We start from the raw sequence: 12,324 nt of genomic DNA, 5'->3' as shown, positions 1-12,324 counted from the left end.
TCCAAGATGGCGTCACTCGAATTCCGATTGGCTGATAGGATTCTATCAGCCAATCGGAATTAAGGTAGAAAAATCTGATTGGCTGACTGAATCAGCCAATCAGATTCAAGTTCAATCTGATTGGTTCAGCCAATCGGATTGAACTTGAATCTGATTGGCTGATGTCTGGCAGCAGCGAACCTGAACTTTCGCTATGGTCAGACTCCCATTGATTCCTATGGGATCCGCTGCCTCCAGGGCGGCGGATTGAAAACCAGGTACGCTGGGCCGGAAAAGTGCTGAGCGTACCTGCTAGTTTTCATTTTAAGTATAGTTTGCTCGTTTACTCTAGGGCGATTCTGGAAGCGATCGTAAGCTATGTATTTACGTGATGTGCGCAGCTCACTTGACTGCTGCTGATAGATTCTACTTGCCTTATTCTACTGCAGATGGTGACGTTTCCTGTGACGCTGCGGTAACTCGCGCATGCGCATTAGTTCAGAAAAACTGCTATCTTACAACTGCAGTTGTCAGCACGGATTGGTAATCCGTAGCGGCTGACATACAAGTAGGTTGGGAAACAATTAATATTTCAAAGTAAATTATTGGCCAAAGGGTACATATTTAATAAATGAAGTACATTAGAAAATAGAAGTTTTAAAACTATACTACGATTTTATTTGCATATCATTTCTGACTACAGTGTCCCTTTAAGTAATCCTAGTGGGTTCAATGTGGTCTCCCCTCCTCTCTACTGGAGCTCCTGGCTGTGCCTTTGATGTTCTTACTGAGGCATTCCCCTCTTTGCTAACAGTGTTGTCTGCAAAGGGGGGAATCCCTCAGTAAGAATAACAGAGGCACAAGCTTCACAGGAGTTCCGGTAGAAAGGAGGGGAGAGCAAACTGAGCCTATTAGAATTACACTAGTAGTAAGAATATGCGGTGAACCAAGCAGGGGCCAAATAACATATATAATTACCTACATCCTGCCGCGCTTCTCCTCAGTGACTTGAGGCAACACTGGAGTGCTCCACCTACAAGGCGGTGCTTAATATTCAACTACGCTACGCTGCTACTCTTACAAGCTGTTAGGCTCAGGCTGACTGCAATAGTAAACTGGCTGTAGAGAAGCAGATCCACTGGGCATGGCTTAATGTTGGGGGTGCTATAAGAACTAGCGAGCGGCGTGCATAATCTTCAACTACGCTACTCTACGCTGCTACTACTATAAGCTGTTAGGCTGACTGCAATAGTGAGTTAATGTACCATGTTTCACTTGCCCCTGTTTAAATTCTACTCGCCTACTCGAGAAGGCGAGTGAAATTTTGAGCCCTGATATATATATAATTTTATATAGGTATAGATATATATATATATGAATATCTGTTTAGAAATAAATAGAACATATTCTGCTATGTGAAGAACATTGGAATGTAAACTGTTTACATTGAACACACAGTTAAGCACTTAATTACATGTGAATATTGCATAAATATGTTTTTACATGTTTTCATCTACTTAAGTGCAAAGGTCTCCAATGCACTTATATATATGTATGTATCCATATATATTTATGTGTTTATATGCGTATATATGTCTGTAAATACATATATACCTGTAAATACATATATACACATATAATACAAAATTACATATGTATACACACACATATATTTATATATATTTATATATATATAAGTTAAATCCCTTTGCCTGCCTTTTTTTTCTAACACCTTATAACTTTGAGACGCTATAACTTTGGTATCCAATATTTTTTTAAAATATTTTTTATTAGGTGGTGTTATTATGAGTGTACGTCTACTTTGTAAAGTATTTTTGATGTGTTTTGTGAACGTTTTTTGTTTTGAGAAACAGTTAACCAGAGCTCTTAGGATGCGGTAACCATTCTACCGTAAATCGCATTTGCGCTCAAGTGATTGTGTTTACGAGCGGTAAGCCTGACAAGTGCAAACACCCACTATAATCCCCTTATCACTAGGACGCAAACGTTTCCGCTCCAGTCGTAATCTGGCCCTTTATCTGGGGTTTATTTTGAGCACACTCTGTAGAACCGGCCTTTTAAAAAAATCCTTTTCGTTCTTCAATGTACTGTGAAATGACCTTTCAGAAATAGGAAGGATTCTGTAGTTTATCTTAATGGACCTTAGTAATTTTACTATAAAAGTGTGTGTTTATTTGAAGCCTTAATATTATCCAGATGAATTAGCAGATCACTCCAACCCTTCTCATAAATCTTTATTGTTAAATGAGCATTATACAAGCCAGACAGCCCTCATACTCAATGCTTTTAGCCAGTCTACTATATTTGAAATTTCTTGCCATAGACTTTTGCTTTTGTCTTAATAACATAAACATTAAAATATTAGGAAGCCAGCAAAAGTTTAACGATAACTGCACTTAATAATTTCATGCACAAAGTCCAACAAATACAGATGATTAGAAGAAACATATTTTTCATATTTTCTCTTCTTTCTTCACACACAAAATATATTACAAAAATTACACAAATATTCCATAGCTTAAATAATTGTTTTTCATCTGAAAGAGAGCACTTAAAATGTATTACACTGTCTGATATTTCATATACATGTTCCTGTATGGGGGAAAAAATAGTAATCGTTTGTAAGTTTGTCACTGTCCACTAATAGAGCACTGGGTTTTGCTCATTAGACAGTGATCTTCTATTTCACAGACCATTTGTGCATTTCTTGTTATAGAACTAAAATAAACAGATTAAGCTTGACCCCCTTTAAACCTGAAAGCTGAATAGGGTACAGCATTTTCATGTGTTTATTTATGTATGGCCATATGTTCTACAACAGAGAACCAGCATATTGGTCTACATGTTCAGCCACTGGCTGCAATAACAAAAGGAATACATTTAATTGAGGATGATATAGTCGGGAATCTATTGGCCTATTACAATGCATTAGAAAAGCTGTACAAAGTGCCCCATGGGTCTTTTTTTTTTTTGCACTTTTTCAAATTTTAACCCATTTGCATTAGAAAACTATTAGAAAATACTATTAGACAAATCAATCAAGTGGTTCTTGAGTGGCGCTGCACTGCAAAACCATCACTAATGCTGCATTGGTAGAATTTGACAAGAGTATCTGAAATAGTTGTCAGTCTTCTTTCTGTCTGTCTTGAAAAAGTCTTATGGAATTTGTTGGAACCTATGGTTTATGATTGAAATTCAAGGGACATGAACGTCTAAAATTAAGATAGGGCATGGAATTTTAGGAGACTTTTCAGTTAACTTTTATTATGAAATTTGCTTCTTTCTTGTTATCTTTTGTTGAAAACCATAGCTAGGTAGATTCCGGACAGTGTACTACTATGAGCTAGATGGTGATTAGCTCCGCCTCCTAGTAGTGAATTGTTGCTCTGGAGCTGACTAACAATGTATTTAATTTTCTCCTTGTAGGGGTTAAATGCTGTAACACATGTTCATGTCCCTTTAAGTGTAAAATTACCCAAATTATATGAAAGTGTTAATTGCACACGTCATGGACTGGTAAAGTGAAAAATCTGCATTTAAAACATTGACAGACATTCTTAATATTGATTCAATTATATGTTATTTTCTATTTACATATATTTTTTTCTGGTGTGAAGCCCCTCCCCCCCATTCTAACTATAAGAAAAACAGATCTTCTGTTATATCATTTGTAATTTGGGTGGCTTAAAGGAACATGAAACCCTTTTTTTCATGAGTATACAATTTTAAATAACTTTCCAATGTATTTCTTTTATCTAATTTGTTTCATTCTCTTTACATCCTTTGTTGAAAATTATACCTAGGTAGGCTCAGAAGCTGCTGATTGGTGGTTGCACAGAAATGCCTTTTGACATTGGCTTTCAGCTAGATCCCAGTAATGCATTACTGCTCCTTCAACATAGTCATAAATTGGAAAGTTGTTTAAAATTGTATGATATATATGAATCTCAATATATATATATATATATATATATATATATATATATATATATATATATATTTATATATATATATATATATATATATTGGTTTGTATGTCTCTTTAAGTCATTTAAACTGTTGTTTCCTTTATTGGGTTGCAGTGCAATAGAAAATTATGCCAAAAAGCTCCCACTGCAAACTCAAATTAAATAGAATAGAAACATCAGTTTTCTATAAATATATAAAAAATAATATCTATTCAGAATAGTAGCATTATATTGGTGGAAGAAAAATATATTGTACTTTTCCATGATGATTCTGTATTTGATACTTGTTGCTTATTTTTAATTTAATTGGGAATTTCAAAGGAAAATGTAATACTATATGGCTTATGTATATTTAATAATATTCTACAATAGCTTCAAAAAGCAACTTTCTACTTTTGGTGAAATGACAATGAATGTTTGTTTGGCATATTATTATAGATCAAAGTTAAAGGGACAGTCTATAATTTGTATTGTTTAAAAAGACAGATAATCCCTTTATTACCCATTCCCCAGCACGGTTATATTAATACACCTTTTACCTCTGTGACTACCTTGTATCTAAGAATCTTCTGACAGCTCTGATCACATGACTTTTTATTTATTATCGATTGACTTGCCTTTTAGCCAATTAGTGTTGTGTTGACTCTTAAATAACCCCACGGGCGTGAGCACAATGTTTATCTAGATGGCCGACATGAACTAGCATTCTCCTCTTGTGAAAAACAAATAACAAAGCATGTGATAAGAGGCTGTCCGTAGTGGCTTAGAAACAGGCAGAAATTTAGAGATTTAAAGGTTATAAAGTATATTATTATAACAATGTTGGTTGTGCAAAGCTGGGGAATTGGTAGTAAAGGCATTATCTATCTTTTTAAACAAAAACAATTTTAGTGTAGTCTGTCCCTTTAATGAACGTTATGATTTATTTTTCTATTCTTCCACTAGTTTTGTGCACTGTAATGCAATAGTACTTAAAGGGACACTATACCCAAACATTTTCTTTCATGATTAAGGTAGAGAATATAATTTTAAACAACATTCCAATGTACTTCTATTACCTAATTTGCTTTATTCTTTAGATATTCTTTAATGAAGAAATAGCAATGCACACAGTGAACCAATCACAGGAGGCATCTATGTGCAGCTACCAATCAGCAGCTACTAAACATATCTAGATATGCTTTTCAGCAAAGAATATCAAGAGAATGAAGCAAAATAGATAATAGAAGTAAATTAGAAAGTTGTTCATAATAGTATACTCTTTCTAAATCATGAAAGAAAAAAATTTGGGTTTCATGTCCCTTTAAGGATTTTGATCAAATTACTTTTTTTTTAGGACCAAAGTGGCTATAGTTATCCCAAAAATCAATCTGGTTTGAATAAAAGTGGAAAAATATTTCATCTTGCTATCAGATTTAATGTGCCATACCCCTATATATCTGAATACAGAGATACTGGATTGGTTAAAGAGATAGTAAACCAATTGTTTAAATGCATCAGCAATAAAGCACTGCATTGTAAAATATATGCATATAAAGTTAATGGGATATGAAACCCAAAAAGTTTATTTTGTGATTTAGACAGAGCATACAATTTAAAAAAAAATGTTTCCAATGTAATTTTATTATCAAATTTGTTTTGTTCCCATTATATACTTTGCTGAAGAGATACCTAGGTAGGTATGTATCAGGAGCACTACATAGCAGGAAAACATGCTGCCATCTAGTGATCTTACATATGGATAACATTCTTGCAAAACTGCTGCCATATATTACTCCAGACACAAGCACGCTCCTGAGCTTATTTCCCTGCTTTCCAACAAAAGATACCAAGAGAAAAGGAAAATGTTATAATAGAAGTAAATTAGAAGGTTGGTTAAAACTACATGATCTATATGAATCATAAAAGAAACAATTTGTGTTTCATGTCCCTTTAAAGGACCAGTCAAAACATTAGATTTGCATAAGCAACAAATGCAAGATAACAGGACAATGCAATAGCACTTAGTCTGAACTTCAAATGAGTAGTAGATTTTTTTATAACAAATTTCAAAGTTATGTATATTTCCACTCCCCTTGTACCATGTGATAGCAATCAGCCAATAACAAATGCATATACGTATAGTCTGTGAATTCTTGCACATGCTCAGTAGGTTCTGGTGACTCAAAAATTGTAAGTATAAAAGACTGTGCACATTTTTTTTAATGGAAGTAAATTGGAAAGTTGTTTAAAATTACATGCTGTATCTGAATCATTAAATTTAATTTAACCTGAGTGTCCCTTTAAGTTTTTTCAAGTCAATTAAAATTGTTATTTTGATACAGTTTTTGCTTTACAGTCCTTGGACACAGCCCTTGAAAACCCTATTGTGTATAATTTATCTTATCTCTTTTGCTATGGACACTTAGCAACATATATAAAAAACATAAATAAATGCAGATAGCAAGCAATCACAGTGCAGCATGTAAGACGGTCATGGTTCTGCTATTTGTGGAATACATTTTCAACTTCTTGAGTGCAGTGGGAAAACAAAAATTTTCAAATTTAAATTACAAGAAAAGCAGACAAAATAAATAATAAAAGTGCATTGCAAAGCTGTTTTTACTATGCATAGATGCAGTTTATAAGGAATTCAATTCTGAGTATAATGTCCCTTTAAAAGTTCATCAGGTAGGAATAAATACAGAACCAAAGCTTATTGGCTTCAATATAATATTCAAGTCAATACCAAAATGATGAGACATTTTTCTGTGTTATTTTATGGACTTTGCTCATCAAATTGTGTAATACTTCAAAACAACTGAACATAGCATAACAAAGTACTTTATCTTGTATCATGAAACATTAAAGGAATTCAATAATATGCACAGTATTGTATGAAATAGATTGCTCACAATATCCCTATTATAATAGGATGACTAATATACACTGCCCCCGGCAGGCTTTCTATATCTGTAGTGTGCTTTGTATGTTGACACAGCCTATGTGTGATATGATAAGCTAGAGATGACATCTATACAAAAAACAGATATAATTGACTAGGTTATTTAACACATGTTTACATAAATCTCTATAATTATGCCCCTTTCATGGGCAGTCACAGTGAAGCCTCCCAGATGTAGTGATCTGTGACACTGTGTGTTATACAGGATATTTCCAATGTGCAGTCCATTGATAACGAGGCAAGGGATACACAGACTGTTCTATTCAGACTATAGGCTGTACAAGGGACTGTTATTAATTTTAAAACCCTTCTGGAATTTTGGCTATTAAAGAGACATTTGTATTATTCTTACTGCAGCATTATAGAAGGACAAACTACTCACTGAAAAACTTTATAGGTGATAGAAAATGTTTTAAATTATGCATCAAGTCTATAAAACTAAATAAGGAAGCCTCTGTCCCTTCAGTAATTTCTGTAAAAAAATAAAAATATATATAACTTTCCAAACTGTAATTTGTTCTACATGACTCATGTGACTCTATAAAGTTTATGATCACTAAACTCCCTTTAAAAGCCAATAAAATGTGAATATATGAACTTGTATTTAAGGAGTAATATATCGCCTGTGAAAAATATTTTGTGTGTGTAAGACTCATGAAAAACACAAGGATGAGGTATTACTATTATTTAAGGCGTTTGTATATACAAATCTGCTGTGTGCTGTAATCCAGCTCTGGAAATTCCTGTCTGTTAACCCCTGCATTTCCTGGATAGGAAGATTGCGATGAATACAAGTTAATTCTACAGTTTCTGACTATTGAAAGAAGGCTGTAATATAATATAACTTGAATGCATTTTCTGAGAATTTGGATAGATAACAATACTGTTTATTGATAAGTTAGCCTACATAGCTGAATCACTAAGGTTTGGAGAACCACATCACGATTTGTTGTATATAATCTATAGTACAGATCTGATTATATTTCTTTTAAAGGAGTGCTCCCTGAATTCTGTTTAAGATATCAGGGTTTTTTTCTACAAGGTAGAGGCTAAATTACAATGCTGTAAGCAAGCAGTCTCTATAATGCATATTGTCATATCTTGTTTCAATATATATATATATATATATATATATTCATGTAAAATAATTCTATACATTGGTATAATAAAATGGGCAGGAGAGGCTTTAAGGAACTGGTAAGAGAAATTTGCAAAGGCAAATATATATATTTTTAGCAATACACATTTTACATTATTCACCATGTATTATTTTTTTTAGATTGCTTGAACAATCAGATACAATAAATTATATTTTCCAATAGACAATGTATATATCATTTTAATAACACAGAACCTGCTTAAATGCACTACTGGTCTGTTTAAAAAAAATCTCTATAAGTAACTCATTTGATACTGGAATGATCTGTTATACATACCCAGGCATCCTGATCCCTGGTTCATCATGAGTTAAACTATTTTAAGAATCAACAAAAATGTTGACATAAAATGTATCTATTTAACCCATTAGGTACCACAAAGGGCTCCAATATGTGCAAAGCATTGCACTCTTCTCTGACACCTAAGGGGTTAAATATATATGTATATATATATATATGAAAACATTTTTTTCTGTTACATTTTCCTGTCGCTCTGTATGCTTTTTTTATACATCTTTAGTGCTGGAGGGACCTGAAATTTAATGACACCAAAAGGAAGTTTAATTTAGATATTTGGTGATAAAAGAGATCATTTTTATAAAAGAGTTTAACCCTTTCAATACAGCTACTACACAAATGGTATAGCTTATACCTGATTTTACCAAAATACCTATTCAAACTTAAAAGTATTCCTGAAAATCTACAAGGAGAATCTGTATAAATTATAAATGCATAACTTGAGAACAAATGATTTTTAAACTTTTAAATACTCATTTTTCAGTCTACTCAATCTTGCTCCATGACTTCGAATAGTTAAAGATAGAAGTTCATGTTTGTCCCTCAGTCCCAATGAGATATCTAAGGTTTCTTTAAGCACAGCTCTTGTATGAATCATCATATCCACAAAGTCGTCATTTATTTTTTTGGCTTCGTTTTTCTCGTTATCTTGACTCTGCTTAAATTTGACTTCCAGTTCTGTCAAAGACTTGTCCGAGTTGGAGAAGGCTTCACTGATCTGAGAAGATTCCCTCCCAAGATAGTTTCCATAACTCTCTTCTCCATCAAGGTCATAAGATATGCTTTTCCTTATGCTTTCAAGCACTCTTTCTGCATCCTCTATTTGTCGTTTGACAATTACAAATTCATCCTTTAGAGAGAGACCATGACCTTCCCCATACTCACAGGTCCTCTCATCCCTTACTCTGAACAACATCTGACACTTCTCTGGGTCATCATTTTCTTCATAATCCCCATCAGGAACAAAATAGTGATGCAGGGTCCCATTTGACATTTCTGGGAATAAAGGTCCATTATAGAACCCATGGCACAGGTTGCATAAAAATCCAATCCACAATAACTGTAGTCCAGTCATAATGAAGTAAAAAAAGGATTCAGTAGCACCAACAGCTTTGTTCAGTATGAATTACTCTTATACTGTGACACCTGAATAATTCTTTATAGATGCACAGAGCTTTAAAAACTCCAGATGTTCAAGCATCCAATAGCTGAATTAATATAATTAATCACATTCACATCAAATGTGCAAATCCTTTGTGGTCACCAGGCCCACCCTTTAAATTCCATGCAGTTATTTCTTTCTTGAAAACGAAAAATGTCCTGTGGTCTCCAGATCTATGTGTAACAGACAGGCTGCATGAACCAAGCTCTTCTCTGCTTGCAGACAAAATTAAGTCTGCATCCAATCTTGGTTAAGAGACACAGAAGAGATCAAAATGTAAATACAGCAGTGTTACGTCTTTTTTTGGAGCTACAGAAGGAAAGCTCTATGTCTGTGGTGAGAGCCTGCTTGCTCTCTGTTTAGTGCTGCATGTTACTACACAGTTTTAACATCTGGATTGCTAATGCAGTGTGTTTCTTTTTGGCTAGTGATATGCTTTAGAAGAGGTATCTGTTCTCAAATTACAGCATGATTTCGTCACCAAAGGAGCCAAGAAGCAGTTTTGGAAACAAATCCTTTCAGTAGGTCCTGGTTATTAAAACTACATTTAGTAGTTTTCTCCCCTCCTGTGAAGATATATATACTTTATGATAAAATCCACAACACTATTACAAATTGTTTTTGGGTTTTTGGGGTCTATAGAAAGTCAGTAAGTTATTCATTTACACTGGTACTTAAAGTGTTAGCAAGCAGATACACGTGCAGTCGCTATAAATAAACACTCATTGCTGATGCCTTGATGTACAATGTGCTATTCCAGTTATGTGCTTGGAAAAATAATTCACTTGTTATAAATACAATAGTATTTTCCACACGATATTCTGAATTATAAAATAAAAAAATGAAATATAAAGAAGTATAATTTTCTTAAGAAAATATATATCAATGTCACATGTTGTTATATAACCATGTATTTTCTTGTAAAGAAATAAATGCACAATTCGTCTAGAATCTGTACCATACACCACTATATAGCGCTACAAAAGGGCAATTCTACCTCTGCAAAACTTAAAAGCAACGATCAAATATACTGCGCAGGGAACCCGCGCCGGCCGTAATTTCACCTCGCACATCGGGGTATTACATATACTGCGCCATTAGATGCTAAACTGGCGTAAGTAGGACAAACTGGCGATCTTCTGAAATGTGCGCAAATACATATTTTAGTCGTCGCAAGTAACTTACGCCAGTATTTTGTCCACGGAAAGTGTCAATAAAGAGTAGTTTTATGCAAATTAGGCTAACACTCATAAAAATGAACCGCGATTTCAAATATAAATGCGACACGTAATTACGATATTCAAAATTCATATATAAACCCATGCGCAGCTGCCATTTTCTTCAGTGTGTTTGGATTGTTCTTTGAGCTACAGCACATTACACTGGAGTGGAGGATTAGTTAGAGTAGAGAGAGAGACGCAAACAGAGGAGTTAGTTAGGTCGCATTGTTGTTTGATTAAGCTTGTACACTTACACATATTTGTACATATTGCACACATTTTGCATACATACATATACAAATACACCACACTTTTTTTTCTAACACCTCACACATTTTATTTGAATTTCACAGTGTGATAGGCTGAGTGTTTGGTTGTGATTGTGTGTGATTGAACTGGGAGTGAGTGTGAGTGTGTGTAGTGTGATTTAGTGTGAGGATGGCAGGGAGAGGTAGGGAGGAGGGGAGAGGTGTGGCAGGGAGAGGAGTATTGGAGAGGACAGGAGGAGCAGTGGGGTCCCCGTCAGAGAGTAAGTGGAGTGGAGAGAATGAGAGCTAGAAGGGATGATGGGAGGGGAGATGCCCGAGAGCCCCAGAGACCAGGCACATCTAGGAGAGGGACAGAGGGTGCACATGTGGACAGAAGGGGGGAGGAGGGAGAGGATAGGGAGGAACCCACACCAGGGACATCACAGAGAGCAGGCCAGGTGTCCATGGAGGATGAGAGGCTGAGATGTCCCAACTTCTCATTTGTGGAAAATGTTGCCCTAGTCCAGGCCATCATGGACAATTATAGTTTCCTCTGTGGGCAGGAGAAGGGCAAAGGCAGTGCCAAATGGAGAAAAAAGGCATGGTTGGTGGAAGAGGGTGCCGTCAACAGTGTGGCCCCGCAAAGGAGGACTGTTGAAGGCCTGAAAAAGCGGTGGAATGACTGCAAGCGGCGGGTCAAAGAAAAGATGGGGCAGGAAGCTATGCACCAGAGGGGAACAGGCAGTGGTCCATCCCTGGATATTGAGTATAACACCTGGCAGGTGATGATACGCAGGTCCCTGAGTATCACAGCGGTCCATGGACTTCCAGGGGCTCGTGACTCAGGGGCTGCAACCACAGCACATCATGCTGGTGAGTAACATCCCACACACCAGTATTATATGTATTTGAGATATAACATCCTTTAATATCACACATTCATGTACACAATGAGGAGCATGGTATTTGGCCTACTAACAAAAATATCTACAATTATATTTGACATTAATTCTACTTAACACAATGCAATTCATGATATGAGGTGGAATAGTGAAATACTAACATGTCTCAGTTTAACACAGGACACATGTTATAGAGTTTGACATGAGAATCAGTATAGTACCTAGCATGTATCAATGTATATTGTATGCCCACGTGGACATATATCTGACTTTACTAATCCATCTCATCCTTTGACTCCTTCACAGAACCTCCTGTCACAAGGATGCAAACATCCATGCCGCCACCACCACCACCACCCTTCAGGCAACCACAAGAACAGTATGCTCCCAGTCATTAGCATGGTTGGATGGCTTCAGTTGAGGACC

The 12,324-nt window shown here is 35.3% G+C and overlaps 1 protein-coding gene across 1 annotated transcript; it reads right to left on the bottom strand.

Annotated features, from left to right (window-relative positions):
- Positions 1 to 2,218: 2,218 nt before the first annotated feature.
- FIBIN (fin bud initiation factor homolog) lies at positions 2,219 to 9,923 on the bottom strand. Its single transcript, XM_053720387.1, has one exon. The coding sequence runs from the start codon at positions 9,439 to 9,441 to the stop codon at positions 8,824 to 8,826; it is 618 nt and encodes a 205-aa protein (XP_053576362.1). The 5' UTR covers positions 9,442 to 9,923; the 3' UTR covers positions 2,219 to 8,823.
- Positions 9,924 to 12,324: the final 2,401 nt, after the last annotated feature.

This window comes from Bombina bombina, chromosome 7 (genome assembly GCF_027579735.1).
Source record: "Bombina bombina isolate aBomBom1 chromosome 7, aBomBom1.pri, whole genome shotgun sequence".
Taxonomy (NCBI): domain Eukaryota; kingdom Metazoa; phylum Chordata; class Amphibia; order Anura; family Bombinatoridae; genus Bombina; species Bombina bombina.
This window is presented reverse-complemented; position numbering and strand designations above follow the sequence as displayed.

What these genes read in the sequence shown, in the direction of transcription:
- FIBIN (XM_053720387.1), bottom strand. Translation starts at nt 9,441, where the DNA reads ATGACTGGACTACAGTTATTGTGGATTGGATTTTTATGCAACCTGTGC.